This window comes from Anastrepha obliqua, chromosome 4, assembly GCF_027943255.1.
Source record: "Anastrepha obliqua isolate idAnaObli1 chromosome 4, idAnaObli1_1.0, whole genome shotgun sequence".
NCBI classification, from domain to species: Eukaryota; Metazoa; Arthropoda; class Insecta; order Diptera; family Tephritidae; genus Anastrepha; species Anastrepha obliqua.
In genome coordinates, this window is record NC_072895.1 from 22053112 (window position 1) to 22078433 (window position 25322).

Consider the following 25322-nt stretch of genomic DNA (forward strand, 5'->3'; position numbering starts at 1 on the left):
CGTAGACCAATGACTTCAATAGCATCCTGTCTCATCTTTTTTAGGCCATTCTATTAGTCCATTTGTAAGGATTATCATGTCACGGCATATTTTCCGCAATTGGTTTCATGGGCAGTGTGGCGTGTGGCATCGTCCAGTTGTTACTAAAGCTCTTCCAAATGCTTACCGCTTGATTTTCTTTGTTTTTGCAGAAGTAAGGCCCCCGGTCCGCAAAGCGCTGTCAGTTGTTGCGTCATCTGTTGTGAATAGGTATTGCGCCAAATATAACAAATTCGCATATAGACAAAGTTATCATCAGTGGACGAACGAACTGCTCGGTGCAGCTTTTTTTACTGGACACTGGAAATAAATTTCGGGTATAAATTGGGGTCATTCCTGTAGCGTAGAGACCCAATAGTTTAGCGCACGTTTTTTGTTTGGTAGTGGATATATAATTTGTACTTTGCAAACAAAATAAACTTAAATTAGCTTTTAGCAAAAGATTTTTCTATTCTAAAATGAAATACTCGTAATTTGGTGCTTCGTTTCATTTTAATGTTTATGTTTTCCATACATCGCTAATTTTTGTCTTAATTATTTTAATTTTTTAAATGTATTCAAATGTGTTTTTGTTGTTGTTGTATTTGATTTATAGCAAGGCTATTACGATCTCAACTACACTCCGACTAGTTTGGGAACTGGTCGCGATAATTTGGGCTCTGTAGCATATTCCACCATGACTGATGCTCGTTTCACAAGAACTGACAATAATTCTAGCCCTGTTAGTAATGTAAGTACATCCCTTACTGCCCTTTTTTACATAAATATAATTTTCTAAATGATATTTTTTTAACTCCACGCAGGTGTCAAGTACAATGTCACAGCAAGCAGGCTCGAGTGGCCCAATGCTAAATGTTCCTTACTACTTCTATAGCGGAAATGTAATGCCTGGCAGTTTTCAATATGGCACACCGGCTATTTACCCGGTATGTAGAACCATAACCTTCTTTGTTAACCATTTTTTGTTTTATAAACAACTACATTGCATGTTTTGTAATTTTTTTATTGCAGCAGCAAATTCCAGCTGCTAACACAGCGTCTGGTGGCCAATTCCCGAAGCCTTCATACAGCACTGGTTACGGTTCGACCAGCTACGATACGTTGTCGCAAGCTTCGCAGGACTACACAAAGGGCGCTTACCCGTCGAGCGTGAATCAGCAGACAAAGTCGCAGAATGTCGCGAATCCGCCTCAAACTGGAACGAGTTCAGACATAACATCGTCCATGTACGGCAAAGGACATGTAGCGCTGAATAAAGTCAATGTAAGTAGATGTGCTGCCTGCTTGCAAGTTATAAGTATTTATAGAATTGAATTATTTTTATATTGCAGTCGTATGAGAAACAGAATTTCCATTCGGGCACACCGCCGCCATTTAATATGCCGAATACGCAGACAGCTGGTGGCACCTCGGCTCAGCCCTACGGCATGTATTTACCAATGCCGACAGCAGGTCATCACAACATGATTCACCAACCAATCCATCAGGTAATGTAACCACAATAACGAACAAATCTCATCAACCAGCTAGTTACTATTTTCTTGCGCACACAACATTCATCAGCTGTGCTAATAAGCAAATACTATTTGTACATACATGTGTAACTTTTACCAGACCCCATATCCCCGCATTTGTGTTTATCTTATACTATTAACCTCGATCGGTGATCTGTAAATACACGGTTTTAATAACTCATACACAACGAACGGACCAATTCATGCTTAGAATGAGAAAAAGTAGACAGCTTAGCTGACCTTGGCAGGTTTTGCTTTTAGATCAATAAATCCTTAGCTTTCATAAAAAATTTTATATTTTAAGTGATTTTTTTTAATAGATTTTAAAGCTGCAAATTTGAACGACTAATAGTTTTCATATTGCATTAAAATTTGAGAATTAAGTAGTTGACCGGTAGTGCTTGCTCAATGGTTGTTGTGCAAAAACGGAAATAATGTTGCAAATTTTTAAATATAACACATGGGCTGAAAATTCCCGGACCTAACAAAGAAAACACATGTTTTTTGTTGTTCAAAATTAGCTTTATTCATCAACGTAATTTCCATCAAGAATAACGCAATAATTCCACCGCCGCTCTAACATTTCAATACCTCTTTTGTAGAACGATTTATATTTTGCCTCAAAATGGACTCAATTTCAGCGATAATCTCTTCATTCGAGCGAAATTTCTTACCGGCGAGCATTTGTTTAGGTCTGCGAACAGTCAGTAGTCGCTGGGAACCAAATCTGGTGGATGTGGGAGCAATTCGAAGTTCGATTTATTTAGTTTTGCCATTGTTTTGATTGACTTGTGATATGGTCGTTGTCTTGATGTAACAAAACAGTGAACAAACGCAGCTCCCACTTTGAACAGAGCATTCTCATACTCAAATACTCATCTTTACGATGTCAGCAAACTCACACAACATTTCGATCATTCAAAACGATTTTGTGAATTTTTTGATGTTTTCTGGTGTTCCCGCCTCACTGCGTTGTAAAGGGTTCTCCAAATAGAGGTGTTATTTTGATATTCAAAGAAAAATGCTATTTTTTAATATAAATGTTCGGATGTTTATTTCATTATAAAGAAGAAGGTATGCCGTTAATAGTGGAAAATAACATCAGAAAAATGACCACCACGACCACGCTTACAGGACAATATCCTTTTCATGAAATTTTCCATAACCGAATTGCAAAGTGGCTGCCGTATGTCCTCGATAGCCTCACGAATTCCATCTTTGTGGTCTTGAATCGACCCTGAGCTGTTGGCGTAGACCTTCTCTTTCACGTGGCCTTAAAGAAAAAAGTCACAAGGTGATTAATTGAGATCACCTCTTCGAGAGATAACACGGTCCGGAAACTTTTCCCGTAAAATATCAATGGTTTCGTTGCTTTTGTGGCACGTAGCGCCGTCTTTCTTGTTGAAAATAAACGTTGTCCAGGTCAATACCATTCAATTCCGGCCATAAAAAATCGTTAATCATCCCTCGATAGCGCAATCCATTCACATATAAAACCTGTTATTGGAAAACCCTTTATATCATCGGTGCCTCTACAACCACGTTTGAAGCAGGAAACCATAGATTTATTGTTGTTTATGATGGAGCGGAGCCACCATAACACTTTTCAAACCATTGCTTCGCTATTTTTTCATTTTTCGCCCACAAGAAGCAGTGCAAAATTAAAACATAAAATTCTTTTTGATCCATTGTTTTGAACATAACAAAAGTAGCGTCGCTCTTAGCACAATAACTCACGAACTAATGAGTAGAATATCGTGAAACTTTAACAGCTGACTTTTTAAGATTAGTACAAACTGAAAAATAAATGAATGCATTAAAACTAGTGCCATCTATGTGTTAGGCCCGGGACTTTTCAGCCCATGTGTTATTAGAATTTATTAATTGGTTTAAATGGTTGTGTTTAACTAAACCATTCTTATTTTTTTTTGTAGGTTTTATAAATCTATTCTTCTTGTTGTGACACCATAAACAGTGCCCATACATATTTGTGAAATCTTGCTGGAGTGACAGTTCTAGAATGTCGGGGGGAACGTCTCATAGCGGTTATTTGCAATAGCCTAACCGAATCGAATTATGTGATTAGAAATGCATAACATGTTCAGAATTGAAATTGCCACTTACTAGGTTGTTCAATAAGTTTTGCGGTTCGATAAGAAAACACAATTTTTTAGTTTGAAATACACTTTATTATTCCGCATAGTCTTCCTGAACATAAATACATTTGTGCCAACGAGATTCCAATTACTGAATTCCATCTCTGAAATTAGAATCTGGAGGGGCTGCAAAATATGCTTCCACACCTATCATCATTTGATGAAAAATGCGTTCCACGCATGCATTTTTTTAGGTGTGGAAACAGTTGGAAGTCGCTAGGGCCTAAATCTGGTAAATACGGCTAATGCTCCAACAATTCGAACTTCAATTCATGGATTTAAGCCAATGTCAAAATGCTCTTGTGAATATACGGTACATTGTTCTGATGAAAAAGAATTTTTTTCTTTCGCAAACTGGATATTTTTTCACTTTTTTCCTTCAGCTGGTCTGAAAGGTTACAATAATATTCAGAATTTGTTGTTTTACCAGTTTGCAAGTAACTCACAAACAAAATTCCTTTTGCGTCCAAAAAATACCTTCCTGGGCGATTTCGGGACACGAACGATGAGCACTCACGAGTTCCAGTTTCTTACACATAGCGGCTTCCGCCAGCTATAATGAGTGGACCTGTGAATTTTGAGCTAACTCGCTTTTCCAGTTCTCGTTTATTACCTAGGCTCTTTTGTTTGGATATGCAATCCATTTCATTGAAACTGCACTTCGTATTATTGCAATGTTTCCTTATGTAAATATTAGTTCGTGGTAAAGGAAATCCATTACTTTCTCAGTAGATGGTTGTAGTGATCGATATCTCGTAAAGTATCGATCAAGCAATTTAAAGTTTTTGCTCGTTGTCAAGGTGACATTTCACACTAACAAAGCTTTTTTGCCGTTTTTCGTTTGTTCCATTCTAAAAATGAGAAAATTCGGTACATTTTAGAGTTTTTCTTTGATAAACGCGAAAAATGAAATTGTGAAAGGTGTTTATGGTGCCGATACTGTAACAGTTTTAATTACGTGCAATTTTGATTTCGTCGATTCCGTTCTGGCGTTTTTGATGTTAAAGCTGCATCTCGCATAGGCATCTCACAGAAATAATTGAAGTTGACCGGCATATTAGTAGTCGTAGCATCACCCAGGAGCTAAATATTGACCATAAAACAGTTTTTAAACCATTTGCACAAAGATTTTTCGCAAAAATAATGGATTTCTCTTTCCTCAAACTAATGATTTTTTTTTTAATTTCCCTTTTAATTTGTAAATTGCACTATTTACAAAACATTCTGCCATTACATATATTTTTAATTAAACTTTGCCGAAACAAAGGTGTAAAATGAAAAAAAAAAAAAAAAATTAAAAATAAAGTTTTAGGCTGATAGAAATTAAGAATTTTATTTTATGGTCTAAAGTAATTAAGGTAATAATTTAGTACATGCGCATTAAACACGAAAAACTACTTTATTGATTAGAATAAATTACACTCTGCAATTATCAGCATTTAAAAACAAACCGGTACTGCGGCATTCACTGATTTTTCTATTCAATTTTGTTATCTTAAGGCACCTCTCTGGTCTAGAGACGTGAAAATTGAAGAAAAACAATCGGTATCAATTGAAAATCGTTTTTATTCATTAGATCAATTATTTATTTACAAAAAAGAAAAACCATATTTTTTTCAATGACAATAATAAAAAAAATTGCTTCCCCTGGCGTAACTGATTGAGCTGTTCAGGTACGTCTGAAAAAAAAAATCAGTCGATTATTCACCAGTATGTCGCTATGGTGGGTAGCAGATTTACAAAAAAAAAAATATTTCTAGATATTTTATCTGTGCATTGGAAGAACAAAAAAAAGGATTTTTTCACGTTCTAGCTCTTAAAAAAAATAGAAAATAGATTATAAAATTATAATTCTGCTACCCGCGAGTGCCGAAAGTCTACTCAATAACATATTAAAAATTCAAATCAATCGGTTCAGTACTTTTTGAGAAATTACCAACTCGGGGAAAAATAGTTTCGAGAAAAAACACGGTTAATGCGATTATACTATATTATACCTTGACGTCGTTTTAAAGGACTGTAACGTCTAAACTACAACGAATTTCAATATAAAAATTTGCAAGTATATTTTTGAAAGTAAAAACTATCATAACATGAAAAAAATCGATTTTTTCGAAATCCTAGACCAGAAAGGTTACCCTTAAGGGCGGGGTAAGGGTTTCAGCGTAAAAAAAACATCTTTTTTGTGAATTTTTTTTTTAAATGTGGATTGAGCAAATTTACTAAAACCTTTTGTATATTATTAAGTATACTTTTAACAATATTCTGTAATTTTTTTATGAGAAAATTTTGAAAAACCAGCCGGTGACAAAGCTTTTCCCAGAACGTCTTAAAAAAAAACAATTTGCGGTGTTCACTATATCTCGGTCGGAAATTATCTGAAATCAAAAAGCATTAAAATTTAGTTAAAGTATCATCAAATCCTCCCCCCAACGTTCTCTGATTATTTTTTTTTTCACTTCAAAATTTTTTATGGCCATCTAAAATATAAACTACAATTTTCCGCAAAAAATTCCGCCATTTTGAGGGTGTAAAACACTCTTAAATTAAAACAAAAATGTTAACTAAACGTTGGGGGGAGGTATTTTATATGTAGAAAATGTATACTAAGTTTGAAATGAATCGGTCAAGTAGTTTTTAAATGACAGTGAACACGGACTTTGAAAAAGCAGTTTTGAGAAAAACGCGTTTGAAAGTTTGTAAGCTAAAAAACACCCGTAGCTGCCAGAGATATTCTGATAAAGGACAAGAGGCTAAATAAACAATAACTTCAAGACTTTTGCTCAGATCGACATAAAATTTTAGGAATATATTCTTGAAATGTTTAACAATAAGATAAGAGAAAAAAAAATTTTTTATTTTTTTAAAAATACAAACCCTTACCCCCCCCTTAAGGTAAGAGATTAGGGTTAGTCAGAGGCACGAAAAAATGATGATTTTCAATAATTGTTTTTTTGCTAGTCAATTGCTTTATTTTCCAAAAATAAAAACATAGCATTAATACATCATGTTTCGACTTGACTTTAGTAAAATTTCAACAAAAAAAATTAATAACTGTAAAAGTTATCGCTGTTTGTGCAGTTATCATCGTAAGTCCTTGGAGATTCATCTAATATCAATCGGACAAGAGAAATTAGTTTTATTAATAGAAGTATTTTTTTAATTAACAATATGGCGGCCTCAGGAAATATTTTTCAGATTTTCGAGAAAAAAATCGACAATTAATTGTTAACACTTTATCGACCGGTTGTGGTTGAGGCTGCCACTCAGTAAGTACCGGCTAAATTTTCACTATGCATTGTGTTGTGCTTATTCCTTTTGTTTTAAAGTAATGGAATTTTATTGATATTTATACTTTATTTTGTATTTGTTTTATACAATTTATTGCCTGTTTAACTTACATTCATGAAATAAATTCAAGGTAACAGTAATTAAATTTTTTAATATCTATTTAGAGTGTGGTATCTCTCGTAACGGTCTCCCTTATGTTAGGGAATATTCCAAAATTTACATACGAAACATGTTCGACTTGTCTCTATTCTTATCCGTTTGTGCTTCTTTATGGATGATAATCTTTCTGGATGATCTGATTTTGGTGCTCTTCTTGTAGGCCCTGAAGTATTTTGGTGGTTACTTGAGCATCTAAGCAAAACTCTTCATCTGCACTTTCTTTATCCATTAGGAACGGTAAAAAACTATTATAATTGATAAAAAATTGGAGAGGTCGGTACAAAGCTGCAAATAATTAATGACGTTGGCGCTGCGAAGTTATAAAAAGAGCAACCCACTGACAAAAACCGTCGATAACCAAAAGCCGATTAATGGGCTACCGGTCAATAAGCGCTGGCAATCGAAAAGCCTATAAATAGGCTACCGGTCGATAAAGTGTTAAAAAAAGCGGTTTTTAAGTTACAGTGATCACCAATTCAAAAAACATAGTTTTGAAAAACGCATTTAAAGTTTTGTTATCGAGTTATGTAGAGTTATATAGGGTTTTCCAATCAGAGGTGTTATTTTGATATCAAAGAAAAATGCTATTTTTTAATATAAATGATCGGATATTTATTTCATTATAAAGAGGAAGGTATGCCATTAATAGTGGAAAATAAGATCAGGCAAATGACCACCACGACCACGCTTACAGGACAATATCCTTTTCATGAAATTTTTCATAGCCGAATTGCAAAGTGGCTGCCCTATGTCCTCGATAGCCTCACGAATTCCATCTTTGTGGTCTTGAATCGACCCTGAGCTGTTGGCGTAGACCTTCTCTTTCACGTGGCCCCAAAGAAAAAAGTCATAAGGTGTTAAATCGCAAGATCTCGGTGGTCAGTTGTGATGACCTCTTCGAGAGGTAACAGGGTCCGGAAGCTTTTCCCGTAAAAGATCAATGGTTTCGTTGTTTGTGTGGCACGTAGCGCCGTCTTGTTGAAAATAAACGTTGTCCAGATCAATACCATCCAATTCCGGCCATAAAAAATCGTTAATCACACCTGTTATTGGAAAATCCTTTACTATACGAATTATTTAATTTCTTACACTGTATCATCTATTCCTGGGCCATATAATAGTTCTTTAGCCGTCATAGCAGCTTCCAAAATATCGATTTGCTGTTGTCTACGTAGCATTCTACCCTCTCGAGTGTTATCGTTAGCGCGCTTATCTGTCACTTTCATACGTGGCTGCTTGCTCTCGAATGCTCCAGAGCGCACGAGCGCCCTTTTTGTTAAGTGTTGAATAACTCAAAAAGTATTTGTCGGATTCACTTCAAAATTTCACACAATATTTAGATATTATACTTTAAGAAAATGCAAAAAATCAATTTTTTTGCAATTCTGACTACCCCTAACCCCTTAAAAACAAGCAGCTAATGCGGCATTTACTGATTTTCAATTTTATGATTTATGCCATTTCATAGTCCAAATTTATTAAGTCGTGAAAGCAAAGAAAATCGCATTTGTTTTATTTGTTTTTGCGTTCATGTAGATTTTTTTGTATGCTCAACGCAAACAAAAACAGCATCCTTACAAAACTTTAATAAACCAAATTATATTAACGCGATAAATGCATGTTAATAACTTCCTCTTTTACCCCAAAAAATGTATTATTAATTCACTTTCTCCAAACTCTCTTGATGTGCTAATTTGTTCATGTTCCTTCATCATTCTGATTATTAAAAGAATTAACAACAAACTGTTGCAGCACATAACATTTAGCAAACATACATACATACCCGTACAAGTAACAAGCAGAGTCTAGCGCTAATAGTAGTTTTTAATAAAATAGGACACCAAAAATACATTCACGCTCTCACTGTCTCTTTTAAGTACAGTAATTAAATGAAAATTGCATGGAAAAACGTTTTTATTATTTTATTATTTCTTTTGGTTTTTTATGGGACAACATTAGATGGACGGCAGGATTCATAATTCATCCCGCCGGGTAAGTTTTTTAGAATATCAGTTAAAAAATAATATTACACAATAATTTTCTTCTTCCCATTTTTGGTATGCTTTTGCTATTCGTTAAATTGCATTTGAACGCGTTTAAACAAATAAATACTAAATTTCTACATACATACATATATATTTGCCTAATCCACCCGCCTATCTACAAATTTAGCTGTTACCTTTTTTCTAAGATCCATCTTCCTTCAACACATCTTTTAATATATATTATTGTATTCGCAATTACTTAATTTATAACTGGCAAAGTTAATTAAAAATAACTGTAAGATTCCGCAAAAATGTTTCTACCTCACAAAAGTAACGCACTAACCTCAAAAAAAGTATCACAAAAAACTGCATTTTCATAGGTAATATAATTTAAAAAAATTGGCGGTGGCAGGTATTTTTTTTATGCTTGAAATGATCTGCTGTTTAAGGGGGCAGCCTGCTTTAGAGGCTTCAAAAAATCGATTTTTTCGTGGTTTTTTTTTTGGGAAGGAAAGAAATATTCGATTGAAACGAAACTTTCAGGTTTTATTGCTATATATTTCAACAGTCTGCTCAAATTTTGTCATTAAAATATATGTCATGTTATGCCTGGTACAAGCATTTTGCCGAGGCGCCCCGAGTGTGCATGTGTCGTGCGGCGGGAAAGATGCAGGTCGCAATTTTCATCTGAACCCAAAAACCCGAAAAAAATTTTATTTTTGTATAGTATAGCTTCTAGTTAAACCAAGAAAATTAAACAAAAAGTGAGAAATTCAACAATTTTTCGCTATTTAAAAAAAAATTAATTTTTTTGGAAAAACAAATTCACTTTAGATTGTTAAAAAGTGAGTTAATCATAACTTTCTTATGGTTTTTTAGGTTCAACTAGAAGAGAATTTAATTCCGAATACAATCAATGTAATCTCGTTTCGATAGGACGTTTAACTTTTTCCCTATCGTTCCCGCCAATTAGGAAAAATCGTAAAAATAAAAAACCGAGGAATCGCACATCAAGCGATTCGGCCGCTTGTATACCTGCTCGACGCTTGCTCACAATTTCTTCTGTAACTCCGAAAATATTTTGAATTTGCTTCTGAAATTTTGAGGACATATTTTTGAATAGTTTGGAAAGACATTTATGCAAAAAACAAAAAATCGATTTTTTGAAGCCTCTAAAGCAGGCTCCCCCCTTAAGAGAGCTGTGACACTAAGTTTGTTTATGTAAAAATTATCCAGTAACTTAATTTCCGAGAACTCGCGCTCAGTGAAAAAAAAGTATCAGGTCAATCCATAAGTTCTTGCGTTTTTTAAAGGTGGTTTTAAAATTAATAAAAAATATGTTTAAAGTATTTCTTAATCAATAATATATTTTCCTTCATTATTTACAATGTCTTCCCAACGTTTAGGCAAATTTTTAATTCCCTGCTCAAAAAATTGTTTGTCCTTGGAGCCAAAATACGCTTCGATATCCCTTTTTATAGCTTCTTTTGAGGAGTAGATCTTGTTACTCATATGGGATGGAAGTCCACGGAAAAGGTGATAATCACAAGGTGCAATATCCGGAGAATATGGTGGATGCGGCATTAGCCCCCATCCGAGCTCGTTCAGCTTGCCTAATGTTTGCCTTGCGGTATGAGGTCTTGCGTTGTCGTGGTGAAACAAAGCTTTGCGTCTATTCACTAAAGACCGTCGATTTTTTTTAAGTGCCTCATTCAGATTTTATAGCTGATGGGAATATTAATCAGCAGTTATCGTCTGGTTTGGTTCCTGAAGTTCATAATAAACAATACCGGCCATATCCCACCAAATAGACGGGAGAATCTTCTTGGGGTGAAGGCCATCTATGAGGGATTGGTTCTGGTGTTTCATCTTTATCTAACCATTGGCGTTTGCGAACAGGATTATTGTAAAGGACCCATTTTTCATCACCAGTAACGATACGGTTCAAAAAACTTTCATTTTCAAGCCGTTGCAGCAGCTGAGAACACACATTCACTCTTTGCTGAAGGTTGGCGACGGAAAGTCTATGCGGAACCCATTTTCCCAGCTTTGAAACCTTTCTCAACTGAACCAGGTGCCTGTGAACTGTTCCATGCGATGAATTTAACCTCTGAGCTATCATATCTACTATCAAATTTGACTCAGCTTCCACGAGTTCGAGCAAGGCGTCGGAGTTAAAGACTTCAGGACGACCAGCGCGCGGGGCATCCTCCACGCCGCAATTACCACTTCGGAATTTTGAAAACCACTTTTGCGCAGTCCTTACACTCAGGGTATCCTCTCCGTGAACAGTGTTTATTTTTGCAGCAGCAGTTGTTGCATTTTTACCACTTTTATAAAAAAAATACAAAATATGCCCCTTTATACGCGTTCAAAGATTCCATTTTATATATATCAAAGAAAATATAAATAATTCCATTATATTCCGCGAATAATTTTTTGTATGCAAAAATCGTACAAAAGTGAAATTATGGGTAAAATTCGCACGAACTTATGGACTGACCTGATATTTACTCCTTATTGGATTCAGTCTGACCCAATGAAAAACTTGGTGTGTATAAAAGTTTGCCTCTCCACACTCCCATAGCTCTGAGTCGGTGCGAATCATGTGCAAGTAACTGCCATCGTTAGAGTGGGCATCTAATATTCTGAATTCTGTATTCGAACTTACAATTTTCGAACGAGGTCTTTGCTGGTAACTTTGGGAAAATTTGTGCAAAAAGTTTAGGTCGATTACTAGCAGATGACAGAAATCCTTTGTACCATTCAGAGAAAATGCTACTGGGAATCATTCTCAAAGCTTCTTTTTGACAGTTTTTTCAACTTCGATGTCAGTGACATTATCTGCTGCTTCTTTTGCAATTTCATCTACCTTTTCATTAATTGGTAACAATTTCTTTACATTTGTTAAATTTTTGTGAATTTTGTAAAAAGTTTGGAGAATGAACTATTCATTTATATAAATGTACTATATATCATAATTAAATACGAAATGTCAAATAGTTAAAACTTTGTTATTAGTTGCGCTCCTATTATTTTGAGCGCAGCTGTACGTCTGCATATAAATATTTGCATATAATATAATAAATCATAACATCATAACCGTTTGGCGCTACAGCTTCTTCCGAGCTTCGGCCTGCTGAACGGTACACCCCCATGCTGCTCTATCCGTTGCCGCTTCCTTCCAGTTCTTTAGATTAAGCTGTTCAAATAATCATATTTTAAGCGTATTTTGCTCATTAATATTTACTTTAAGAGGTTAGGGGCAGTCAGAGGCTCGAAAAAATAATGGTTTTCCAAAATAATGTTTCGACTTGACTTTAGCAAAATTAATTATAATTATAAAAGTTATAGCTGTTTGTGTGGAGCCCGTTTCTCCAGAAGACCCTTGCGTTGATCATCCCAAGTCCTTGGAGATTCATCTTAAATCAATCGGACAAGAGAAATTAATTTTATTAATAGATAATCTTGTGCCAGATCGAAGCTTTTGTTTTTTCAAAATTAACAATATGACGGCTTTAGGAAATATTTTTCAGATTTTCGAGAAGAAAACCGACAATTAACTGTTAAAAAAAAAATCCAAATTTTGGAATAAAAAAAAATTCTTCGACCAGCACGAGTTTTTTATGTTTTTCAAAAGCAATATAAATTTTATTGAAATCTACCAAGCGGTTTTTAAGTTACAGTGATCACCAGTTGAAAAAGAAAAATTTTTTTGAGAAAAATGCATTTAAAGTTTTGCGAACGCTCCGGAGCACCCGAGCGCCTTTTGTTAATTGTTGAATAACTCAAAAAGTATTTGTCGGATTCACTTCAAATTTTCACACAACATTTTTAAGATATTATACTTTAAGAAAATCCAATTTTTTTTTTTAATTCTGTCTATCCCCTTAAGGGGTTATACGCAGTTATGAAGCAAATAAAAGACGGGTTGTCAAGGATTTATCCTGAAGAAACTTCAGAATATTTTAATTTGAAAATTTTTGGCGGTTATAAAAGCATCCTTCAAGAACGTAACAAAATTTTTTATTTATAAAAATGTTGATTATAGAGCGCGCTGCAGGCGATTTCTGGAACCTCCTTTAAAAAAAGACGATTTACGGTGTACATCGTAACTCAGGATTGGATTATCTGAAATCAAAAAACCAAACAAATTTTGTTAATATATTAGATTATCTAGTAATTAAACGTTCGGCTAATCAAAATAGTGAATTTTCACAAAATGGCAGCTTTTAAAAGAAATGATTTCGATTTTTACGTTAAAATTTGGCCGTAAATTGATTATAAAATGGAAAATAAGTATCAGATTTACAAAAGGAACGATTAATTACTAGAAAATGTATCTTTAAAGATTGAGTTAAAACGGTTGACCGATCAAACAAGCCGTTTTCGAGATATCGTGTACACCGACTTGTACACGTTTAAAGTTTCAATACCTACCTTAAAACGTGCCGAGGCATCTCTACATATTTAGGTATAACTCCGAAAGTATTGCTTAGATCTACTTCAAATTTCGTGCGTATACTTTTGAATATATGTACATTACAAAAATGCAATAAAAAAAATCGATTTTTTTGAAAGTCATAACTGCGTATAACCCCTTAATGGCTTATGATTTTAATTTGGTCTCAGTTACGCAGTTCTTCTTCTTCTTTGATAAGATGTGCGCAACTGATAAATATTAATATTAAGGACGCATACACTGCACATTTTACATACATTTATGAACGTATACGTATGTGACGGGGTGATGGGGTGACGGGTGTAGGGTCTAGAACTTTTTCACAAACAAAAACACACAAAAAATCATTGAAATTGGCAGAAATGTAAATAAGTTAGATTTAATACTTAGATGCTTGGCTTTAATGTGGGGACGCAAATCATATACTTGTGGAGCTCACCGCTTCCATTTTTAGTTTTGATAGTTGAAAAGTAAGTGGCTAAGTGGTGCATCGGTAGTTGTTAAGTCACTTATTTTGATTAGTGTCGGTTTAAATTCAAAATGGTTTTCGTATTCACCCAATCACTAAACCAATTCCATTGTTTGCACTTGTGTTTTGTAATGTACACTGAATCATTTAGCATTTATTCCCATTATTAGTAACGGTTCGAGTGGCAAATCTTTGCTTAGCAATTTGTCCTGTGTTCACTTCAGCAACAGCTCAGTTAATTTGACTGCTACTCCAATGGACGCGCTGCTCTAAACGTCTGAAAAATACCCACTATAAATATGAAAATATTTTCTTTTGTAATAAAATTTCTCTATATGCACTATATTACTGCTTTTTTACTCACATATACATAGATATTAAAGAATTTATTTTTGGCATTTTTACATTACAGGATTCGAACAGCACGGGCCAACGCCAGCAGACAAGCAGCCAATCGAAGTCGGCTGCTAAACAAGGTTACTCGGCCTCGTATTGGACAGGACAGAATTGAGCGTGAAGCGGAAGATACAAGCAAAATACACACACACACATATAAATACATATATACATATATAAATATATTTGAAAATATATGGATATGTATGAAACTCGATACCGATTTAGTGACCACATAATCCAATCAGCTCTATAATCGGTTCCAGCTGCGAAGCAACCGCGTGCACATAACCACACACACACACATATATATACACTTCTTTCAATCTTCATATTGTCGTCTGTCTGTCGGTCCAAACCATTCTTTATACATACATATATTTATGCTTATGTAGTAGAAATACAACATAGAAACGAGCAAAAAAAAAAACAAATAGCGACGAATTAAAATTTTGTATGTTCTTTTCCCTCGCTCCTGCGGAAATTTCTCTTAACACCCATGTATTACTTACCAGAATACGAGTACATTCATCTAAGATACAAAAAAGCATATACCCTTAAAATCATACCCATACACAACTATCCACATCCATGCATCCGTGGTACATTCACAAATACATACAAAAAATTACAAAGCTAATTAAAATAATTATTAAAGAATGCTATTACAAGGCAAAGATAATGGATAATGTTCAATAAAGAAATATAAAAATTCTGTAGCGGAGAAATAGAAGAAGATAGATGGCCTCTCATTCACACACACACACACACATACAGAACAGAGTTGAAAGGAAGAAATATATATAAATACAAATAAAAATAAAAATTTAAATATTGTAATCGGTTTAAACTATATGTATAATTATAATAACCTTAATATTTAAATTAAATACAAAATACGATTAAATCCAAAATAAACACAGCAAACGCATAGTTCATACGCATGCGCGGTGAAGTCGAAATTTAAATTTGCGCTTTGTTATTTATTTATTGAGGAAGATTAATGGGACCAGTTAATATGCGCAAGTAAAGGTTTTCCAATAACAAGAAATAAACATCCGAGCATTAATATTAAAAAATATCATTTTTCTTTGAATATCAAAATAACACCTCTGTTTGGAAAGCCCTCCATACCGATCACACAGTTAGATACAAAAATACACATGACCGGCCGCCGTTGCCGAATGCATTGGGGCGTGACTACCATTTGGAATTTAGAGAGAGAACGTAGATTCGAACCTCGGTGAAACACCAAAATGAAGAAAAAAATTTTACTAATAGCGGTCGCCTCTCGGCAGGCAATGGCAACCCTCCGAGTGTTTTTCAAGATCTGACGTTCGGAGTCGGCTTGAAACTGTAGGTCCCTCCATTTGTGGAACAACATCAAGACGCACACCACAAATAGGAGGAGGAGGTCGGCCAAACACCCAAAAAGAGTGTATGCGCCAATTGTATATACATATAAAGTTTAATAACTTCTTAAATTATTTCCAATGACTTTTTTCGCCGGCTGTTTAAAGTAAATATAAAATTGTTACCTCTTGTTTATGAAGTGCAAATGGATTCGTAACAAATGAAAGGTTTGGCTCACTTGAGTGACGGGTATACTTAACCCTTTCCGGAAATTTTAATACACATTTAAAGCTGCGTAATTTTGTCAGCTTCTACTTTTGCACGACTTTTTTTTGCCACCAGTATTTTTTCAGATTTCGCTGCAGAGTAAGTGGAAGTGATTGCGTGTAAGAACAACTTAAGTATATTAAAAGTTTAAAAAGTAAAAAAATCAAAATTCAACTTTCATTTCTTCATTTAAAATCATTTAATTAGAAAAAAGATTCAAAGTATTTTTCCCAAATGGTTAAAAGAAGTACAATACACCCACACCTCGCTATCACGGCCACTCTTTATACGGCATTTCGATATAATGGCCTTTTTCGATTACGACACTTTTTCGATTTACGTCTTAAAATGTTTCATTATACGGCTAATAACTTGCTGAGACAGAGCACCTCTTTCAAACGGGGAGCTGATGCGTCTAGTGAGCGCACGAACACATTGTGAGGGGCCAGAGCCAAGGCGAATCCACCTTGGCCAGAGCCTTTTTATCCACGCAACTAACCATTAAAACGTTGCCAGATACGCTTTCGCTTTCTTATTTCGAAAAGGGAATAAATCAAGGCGAATTTATTATAATAATAATAAATCCACCTTGGAATAAATGTTCTTCTTTAAAATGATCCCGAAGAAGAACCCAGCAATAAGTTATTCCGAGCAGTAAACTCCCGCCAACAATTTATTCAGCTGTTCGTAAAACTTGCAAATTGTTATTGGTTTTGTTCTTGTTCTCTGTTTGTTAAGTTCTCTGAGTTTAATAAGGAAACTGGGTCTGAGATGAGCAGAGGTCACAAAAGGCCATGCGATCGCAGTGCAAACTTTGAAGTAGTTCATCTACTGGTTTTTATATGCCTTTTTATTGATATTTTTCTCTTTGAGAGCGAATTCTAGGAAATTAAGTTATTGGATAATTTTTAAAGTTGGGCGTATATTTTAAGTCTAATTAATCAACAGCAACGGAAATTGACGTCGACAACGTTTCCTCTGATTAAAACAGATCCGAAGCATTTTATAACTTTTTTTAGCTGGAAAATGAGGAAACCCCATCCTGTTTGTTGTGTGCTTTTAGTTTTAAGTAAGCATTATTTTAGCAAATAAAATGTCTAATGAACTTAACACTTTATATATATATTTTTTTTTTTTTTGAGCCGGATGATTTAATTTATTTTTATTTGTATTTGTATGAAAATAATTGGTTTGCTAATCGACTTTTCCCTCTACGACCAAGTTTCCGTAGGCCAGAAATGTTTCCGTACAAATATCCCCAAGAGTTGCAAATGAAATTACCTTCGGAGTGGCATTTCATACACATATTTTTAAGTCACGAAATGTGAAAGGATTATGCCATGTTGGCAAAAATATGATGCACAACAATACAAGGACGCAGAGGAGCAAGTACCTTCTATATTCAACAGAATAGGTTAGGTTAGATTTTTTTGATACCATTGAGTAACATGGGAATATCAGTGTTAAATCATCATTGGAACTATTTAGATGCTCTCATGAAGCGTAGGATAGGTTTTATACCAGTTAGTTCCGTAAGAAAGCCAAAAGAGTGTTTTCCTAACAACCTTACTCTACTTCTAGCTAAGGCTGGACAGTTACAGAGGAAGTATTCTACTGTTTCTTTCTTTTCGTCGTCTGTACAACTTCTGCAGTATTCATGAGTAAATACTCCTAGCCTATAGCCACTGACTGGTGACACAAGCCACGACCTTCGAGTTGTTTTCTCTTGGGAGCCTTTGGCTTATGTAGTCAAATTAGCCTGATTGTAGGTTGGGTTGAAGCGGTTGTCCACTGTGGGAGACACTTAGGCTCATGGCCCATTGTGATGCCGCGTGGGGAACTTGTCCTTATCCCTCCTAAAACCAATGTGTACTTTTCAAAAATTTGTAAGTTCTTTAATGCCGACAGAGCCGAGATCTTCCAATTCATTAAAGGTTTGTCTACCAAAAATGGCGAGTCTACATCTGGATAGTGGAGGACAGTGTCGCAGATGGTTTCTTCCTCGTCTAGACAACTTCTGCAGAAGTCATGTGTTTGCACACCCATTCTCTAGGCGTGCCTACCGATTAGGCAGAGCCCCGTAATAACTGAAATCAGTGTGTTAAGACTGTGCTTATCTCTTCTTAGTAGAAGTTCCGTGCATTTAGTACTGAGAGTCGGCCACAGCTGTCGGCCGATTTTGAAAGTGGCTCCATGACGCTATCTTTCATGCGCTACTCTTACAATTTCTTCGAGGGGATACGTACATAGTTGCCATGTTTTCAAGGGTATACTGATAGTCTGGTTGTAACGCTGGTATGACCTATCCTCCTGGAGAATATTATATTTTATCATTAATTGCACGTTGCGATAGGAGTTACATTATTGCCTCTATTTTCAAGTAGTGGAAGATTAGTACCCTTTCTGACTAGCTGGCCGGTCTTGCAATTTCCTTCAATATCTCTATGTTCTGGAACCCATATAGGACTGACCTTGAAGACAACAGAAAAACAAATAAAAAATATATTAGGAGTTTATTTATTATCTTTCTAAATACACTTTTTCACTCGGGTATTATAATATTTTTTGTTTTTTTAATAAAATAATATTTAGGTACCAATCAAGCTGTTGATCGGCTGCACAAAGTTCCGAGCACAAAAATAATAATTCATTAATAGCTATGAGATTAAATATACATAATTTCATTCCATAAAAAGCATTGCTAATACTGCAAAGTATACACAATTCAACTACTGACTGTGCAATAGTTTGGTAAAGTCTGCATATGCCGATTCCAGATCGAATAGAAACTGTCGCACTTGCCCTTCGGATAACTCATCTGAAGCTTGCATATCGTTTAGAGTGCTCAGCCAGGTTTCAACTTTTTGTTTCGCTTCGAAATCTTTTGGAATTAATGAAAGTCGATTCATGTTATCAGCTAAATCTTTTACGTCCGGCTGTAGAGCATCCATTGTGTTCATTTTAAGGCGCAGTTTATCCATGATTGTAATGAATAAGGATACGATTTCTGCAATACATTTGGATGTATTCCCCTTGTCATCTCGTATTGTGATCGGCCTGTCTTCACGTATACGCTCGAGCGCTGCAGGGCAGTCCAATCGGAATTTCTTTACAAATGTGTCTACATTGGGATACTCATCGCATTGCACTTGCTTGAAAGCGACCTTGTATTGCACCAAATACTTGGAACATGCAGCTGTATATTCTTGCGGAGTGATGCAATCACGGATGTACGCCTTCTCAAGTTGTTGGAGAGTATTGATGATGGCATACAAGTCCGCCATATTATCGTACTTCTCGCGTTCACGTGCATTACGATAGAGCTTGACCTCCTCGTACAATTCGGGGCAATTTTCCTGCATTGCTTAGCTGCTAGTAGAACAATATTAGAAGTCTCGTTTCTTTTCAACCAAAAAATATAAACAGAAATAGGAATTTCGAACAGATGACGAATTATTTTGCTTTTGATGGATGCCAGATATGACAGTTACCAACCTTATGGAATTTCCAATTATCTGCCGGTAGAGTTGCCTGTTATTCGTATTTTCGTTTTTCTTTATTCCCCAACAAGCTAGAAAAGTACTTTTTTTACTAGGGCCAAATTTTCAGTCCTAGTTCAACTATGCTTTCCAGTTAAACTTTATACAAACACGGAATTTCGCTGGTTTAAACTCAGTTGCAGTTTTTCAGTGCTAGTTTACGGTGGTAAATATTTAAACTGAGTTTAAGCCTATAAAATTGGGTGTTTAACCATTCGGCGACTTCATATCAAGCAAAGTGCTTCGTTAGTTGGCAGTTTTACTTAGAACTTTTTTCTCTAAATCAAAGGAAAGCGCCTAAGCTCCAAGTAACGAAACGCCACGGGGGCAAGATTGACAATTTGATCATTAATTGACAAAATAACAATCAGCTATTTGACAATTGGCGTTTGACGGTCAGGCGCGAAGTTTTAATTCAAAATATAAAGAACTGAAGAAAAAAGTAAGTTATTTGGGGGGGGTGACTACACTTGGGGACAGTGTGGATGGTGGAAGGAAAATGTTGGCGGATGATTTTTTCGCGAGGAGCTTCCCATCAGACTTAGATTCAGGTTACCGGACCACTGCAGTGTGTTCCAGGGAGAAGTAGCCGCAATCAAGGAGGCAGCTGATTGGCTGTTCGCATTGCGTCAGGAAAGTAAATATTTACTCCGACAGCCAGCGGCAATAAGGACCCTCGGGTTAGTGACGGTTCTTTCGAAACTGGTCAGGGAATACCTGGCCTCACTTACGACTACGTCCGAATTCTTTGACATAAGCCTCATCTGGATTCCTGTAGTGCGATTCACTAACTCTTATCGATTCGACAATTGTTTGTTTTGTCGACAGTATATGTCGATTGCACCGTCGATTGTGCTATTCACCAACTTATGTTATCTAACACTGAACAGCTGTTTTCTTCTATTTATTCAAACTGATAGAGAGTGGCATCTTTGTCAAATTAAATGTCAAAATGAGCGACTAACACAAAGGAAAAGAACAAAGAAACATACTAGCCAAGCATTAGATTCAATTTTAAGTGTTTTCTACCAATTATATTTGCATAAAGTAATTACAATAATATAACTGTTTATTTAAATTTATTGTTTTATTAATACTTTTTGTATATTGCTTTAGGATGACATCAACAGCTACTAAAAGAAGTCGTGCCACACCCGAGCAGCTAAATCGTATGCTTGACTACCTAATGGAAGTCCCGGGCCTAGCAGGATCTAGGTTCCACAGCCTCCATGGTAAGTTCGAATGCGACAAAAAATGGAGCGAGCTAGCAAGAAAGTTAAATAGTCTGGGTGGAGCAGTGAAGACAGTCAATCAATGGCACAAGGTAAGAAAATATTGTGTTATTACTTAAAAGTAGAGAGATGTTAATCATTTCCCTAAAAAGGTATGGCGGGACTTAAAAAGCCGCACCAGCATCAAAGTACGGAATCGGCGAAGGCAACAAGCTTTAACTGAAAACAGGCCTATCAGTGAGGAGCCCCTAACGGAATTCGAGAGGCGGGTGTCTGCTCTTATAGGGGAAGAATATATGAATGGGCACGATTCAACAGCTGAAAATATTCCACTAGAGCAGGTAAATTGCATAAAGTGTATGTTTTAAAGTGTAACTTACTGGTGTGTAAATTGTTAGGTAATCCAAATGGGTATCGAAGTGAAAGATGAAAGCATGATTTCGGTAGCCCCATCGCCTTTACGGACGCCACTTGCAGAAAATTTCACGCTGAGGTCAGGTAATTCGCACTTCTCAGACAGGAGAACACCACGGGCGAGCTTGAAAAGAAAGCGCATGGAAGAAGACGGTGATGCTCGGAAGAAATTTTTGGAAATAGCAGAAAAACAGGCAGATGCACTAAAGGTAATTTCTTTTGAACTTTATATAAAATAATTTTATTATATTTGTCCATTGGTGATTGTTTTTTAATAGATGCTAGCCCAGTCGAGTGTAGAAACCGTAGAAGTCGCGAAACAACAAGCAGATGCTTTAAAGGTAATTTATTTTCAACACATAAAAGTTCAATTTTATTAATTGTTCTTGCTATTTTTTAATAGATCTTAGCCGAAAGCAGCTCTGCAAGTGTCCAGGCGAATAAAATGATGGCGGAGGCAATAACCGTATTGGGGAATGGTTTGAGCGCTACCGCGGAAACATTCAACAATCTAACGCCAATCATAAGCCAAATACTCAAAAGACATACTCGCACTTTTTAAATAAGTTTTTGATCATAAAATTTCACAGTTCTGATTAAAATTACTAATTCTTCTTTATCGTTTGATTTAACAACACCAAAATTATTGTCGTTTAGATTGCGATAATCGACATCGTAACCAATCAGCTGATTTTGCCTTGTCGATTTTCGTAATGAAATGGGTTACTGAATAGCAGAATCATAAAAATTGTGGTTAAGGAAAGATAACAAAGCAAATATCGATAAAATATGTTAGTGAATCGCACCACTGGTCACAGCGACATTGCGGGAAACTGTGAGACGGAAGAGCTGGTCGGATAAGGGACATGTGAGGTGATTTCCCCGCGAAGGGAGAGAATTGGGATCCCCCTGACTACCTACGGTCTGCTCCTGGAAAGATGGGCTTCGCGCCAACACAGCGAGCGTTTGGCAAGTACACAAACTTGTAAGCTCGCGAAATCCTTCTGGCCACGTGTGCATCGGTGGCGCTCGGACGAGCTTCTGAGGTTGCAAAATATCAGCTCTCGAATCTCGTGGGTTTTCTCACAGGAGAGATTGTGAGATTTGGAATTACCTCAAGTCCTTTTTGCGATGGGTGTATGGAGGATGAGGTGGAATAATCTCAGCACCTTTTCCTTAGCTGTCCTGCTCTGGCGGGGTTGAGATCTAGGCATCTTGGCTCTTTCTTCTTTGATACGCTTGCTGATATAGCTGGCGTTGACATTAATAATCCGATGGATTTCATTAGGAGCACAAAGTAGTTGACACAAACGCAGCACAGTCATCGTTCATAATCCACACACTTTAAACCCATCCTCCTAACCATCCCACCACCACCTCTCCCCGCCCGCTCCCTTCATCCCATCGGTTTTCTCTTTCATCTTACCTCCTTCACAATGATATCACAAAGAACGAATCCGTTTATGTTCGTCCCATTTCTGTGCCCATTCCTTGGGTAACCATTCCAACTTAACCTAACCCAAGACAATGATTCATTCTACAATGTTGAAACTTATTCGTGTTTAATTCAATACAATCTTGAAATTGGTTTAGGTTAAACCTACCGATAATTGATTTTGATTTCGATAAACCCGGTAGATTATCCCAGTATGATCCTCTTCGTCTTTCCCTGACTTCCTGAGTGAGGGAGAAAGTGGTTACGGGCCTATAAATGGGGAGCCCTCATCTTTTATTATTAATTTAACTGCCACTTCCTTTCCAATAATTCCTATGCGTTCCGGAATCCACAGAACACGTACCTGGTTGTTCTAGTCTAAGATATTCAACTTTTCAATACATTTTATACCCAGTTTTAATGTAACCTGGAAAGAGTTGAGAGCTTTGATTGTTGATGGCTGCCTGGCTAACAGTAAGGATGGTTATGCTTCTCTTGTTATAGTTGCCCTCAAGGATAAAATGAGCGCATCCTTCTATTGTCTAAACTTCCGCATGAAATATACTTGTATTCCTAATACTGCTTGGCGCTTCCGAGTATCTCTTCCTCGGTCCGCAGACACTTGCCCCAGTGAGGGATTAGTCGGTGTACCATGTTATCATGTTCTCTTTTATTTTAGTAGTTTAAGACGACCCTTCCCAAGTCTTTTTATTGCCCAACTCAATCTTAAAGCGTTTGAAAAAACTGAACGTCGGCTGCATTGTGCCTCATGGCATTAAGATCTTAGGGGTTAGTTTAGCAAGAATATCAAAATTCCTGCCATATCGTGATGAACGCCCAAATCAATGATTACTTTGGTTGTTCTAAGGCCTTCTCGCTTGGAATTAGACATGAAGAGATGCGAGTTCTAGAAAAACCTCCATTGATGCCGTGAATATGTATGCACGGCTTCTGTTATGGGCACACACGCAAGGCTTTGAAACCTTGTTAGTGTGTTTACTACTGATTGCTTCATTGTTCAATGTTTCCAGACTACTGTCCCGTAGGAAAACATAGGTGTGGTTTAGCCGTGTAGATCTATCGAAATCCAACGGAGAGTCTCTCTTGCCAACAAGTGCTACTTCGGACTAAGTAGACAATTGAGTACAAAAGTCCTCTTTCAATGAACAATACTAACACTTTGCGAGGCTCTCATCATGCCCATCCTAACGTATGTATGGCGCAGAAGCGTGGACGATGACAGTATACGATGAAGCGTCCCTTGGATTGTTTGAGAGTAAAATTCTGCGAAGGATTTTGGACCTTTGCACGTTGGCGATGGCGAGTATCGTAGACGATGGAACAAAGAGCTTCATGAGCTTTACGACGACATAAACATAGCGCAGCGAATAAAGATCCAGCGGCTATGTTGGCTGGGTCATGTCGTCCGATTGAATACAAACGCTTCGGCTTTGAAAGTATTCAATGCGGTACTAGCTGGTTGTAGCATAGGGAGAGGAAGGCCTCCTCTACATTGAAAAGATTAGGCGGAGAAGGACTTGGTTTAACCAACTGGCGCCGGGTAGTAAGAGAAAGAAATGATATATGGTTCACTAGACAGGGCTAGTTTACTGGGGCGGCAGCCCTTGGTCGGGGAAAACCCGAGTTATTCTGATAACGTACAATAGAATCGGCTGCCAAGGGAATAAAAAAGAAGGAAACAACTGGCGCGCTTTGTTACACTCGGCCAAAATCGTTATCGTCGGTTATCGCACCAATCAAGAAGAAGAAGATCTGTCGTAGTAATTCTGGTGTTCATCTCCAACTTTTTCCTCCAATCGATTTAAGCGTCATGAAATTCCCACTGAAAAACTAGTCCTCGGAGTTTTTATATTATAGGTATGTCCATATTTTCAGTGTAATACTCAAGCCACCCGTTTTGCTTATGCCTTTCTGAATCTCAATATCATGAAAATTTACCCAAAATCGGACTTAGTTAATGCCAAGGGCCAAAAAACGATCAGTTTAGTTTGAAATACGGGGCAGGTAGTAGTATGGTTATGCTAATAATTTAAATATATAGTTATATTATAATGTTACATACTACTATACTTAGTTACATGATCACCCTATTCCTATATGTATTATACCTACTCTTAATTCTAACTTAATCTTACTCTTATATTTAATTACTTATGCTAACTCTAATGTAAACCAACAACTGCTTTACATACTTTCTCACACTCTACACCCACACGCTTACTCACGCACTCAACATACACACAACATGCATTCCTAACATTCATTTGCTAGCTTTACTTTCTCCCATTCTCATTAAATGTAAATATTAGTTAAGCTTTAAGTTAAGAAGAGTTTTTGTAAAAAGGAGAGTGAAATAAAGTTCTTTGACTGAAGAAGACGTGTTTTACTTCATTATTATATATTTTGGCACATCACTGTAGGTAATTTGAAAGAAAGATTTTTATGATATTTGCGCAAGCCTCTCGGTGAGGTCGGCCATTAATAAAATAAAACATCCATATCAGTACAATCAGTAATGGAATGTTTATGAGCGCAATAGACCATTTAAAGTCCAATGTTGTTGCGTTGAATATTTTTCGTGATATGAGTA

General features: G+C 36.2%; 3 protein-coding genes across 17 annotated transcripts in view; 2 read left to right on the forward strand and 1 right to left on the reverse strand.

The window, feature by feature from the left end:
• Window positions 1-15439, forward strand: part of LOC129243546 (protein lingerer) — a 33353-nt gene extending 17914 nt beyond the window's left edge. For 8 of the 15 annotated variants that reach the window (XM_054880632.1, XM_054880629.1, XM_054880624.1 and 5 more), the window contains 6 exons: window positions 635-769; window positions 843-965; window positions 1051-1302; window positions 1371-1526; window positions 9119-9151; window positions 14488-15439. In XM_054880632.1, coding sequence (XP_054736607.1) covers window positions 635-769; window positions 843-965; window positions 1051-1302; window positions 1371-1526; window positions 9119-9151; window positions 14488-14586 — 798 coding nt within the window. In that variant the 3' untranslated portion in view covers window positions 14587-15439. The remainder of the gene's footprint in view (window positions 1-634; window positions 770-842; window positions 966-1050; window positions 1303-1370; window positions 1527-9118; window positions 9152-14487) is intronic. The other 7 variants (XM_054880628.1, XM_054880635.1, XM_054880638.1 and 4 more) reach the window with 3 other exon arrangements.
• Window positions 15440-18592: 3153 nt separating this feature from the next.
• LOC129244483 (vacuolar protein sorting-associated protein 28 homolog) lies at window positions 18593-19579 on the reverse strand. Its single transcript, XM_054882126.1, has one exon. It carries the CDS (start codon window positions 19451-19453, stop codon window positions 18821-18823), a length of 633 nt encoding a protein of 210 aa, XP_054738101.1. The 5' UTR covers window positions 19454-19579; the 3' UTR covers window positions 18593-18820.
• Window positions 19580-20600: 1021 nt separating this feature from the next.
• LOC129245463 (uncharacterized) lies at window positions 20601-21999 on the forward strand. Its single transcript, XM_054883640.1, has 6 exons — window positions 20601-20677; window positions 20747-20954; window positions 21015-21203; window positions 21261-21485; window positions 21555-21617; window positions 21680-21999. The coding sequence occupies exons 2-6, from the start codon at window positions 20748-20750 to the stop codon at window positions 21836-21838; spliced, it is 843 nt and encodes a 280-aa protein (XP_054739615.1). The 5' UTR covers window positions 20601-20677; window position 20747; the 3' UTR covers window positions 21839-21999.
• Window positions 22000-25322: the final 3323 nt, after the last annotated feature.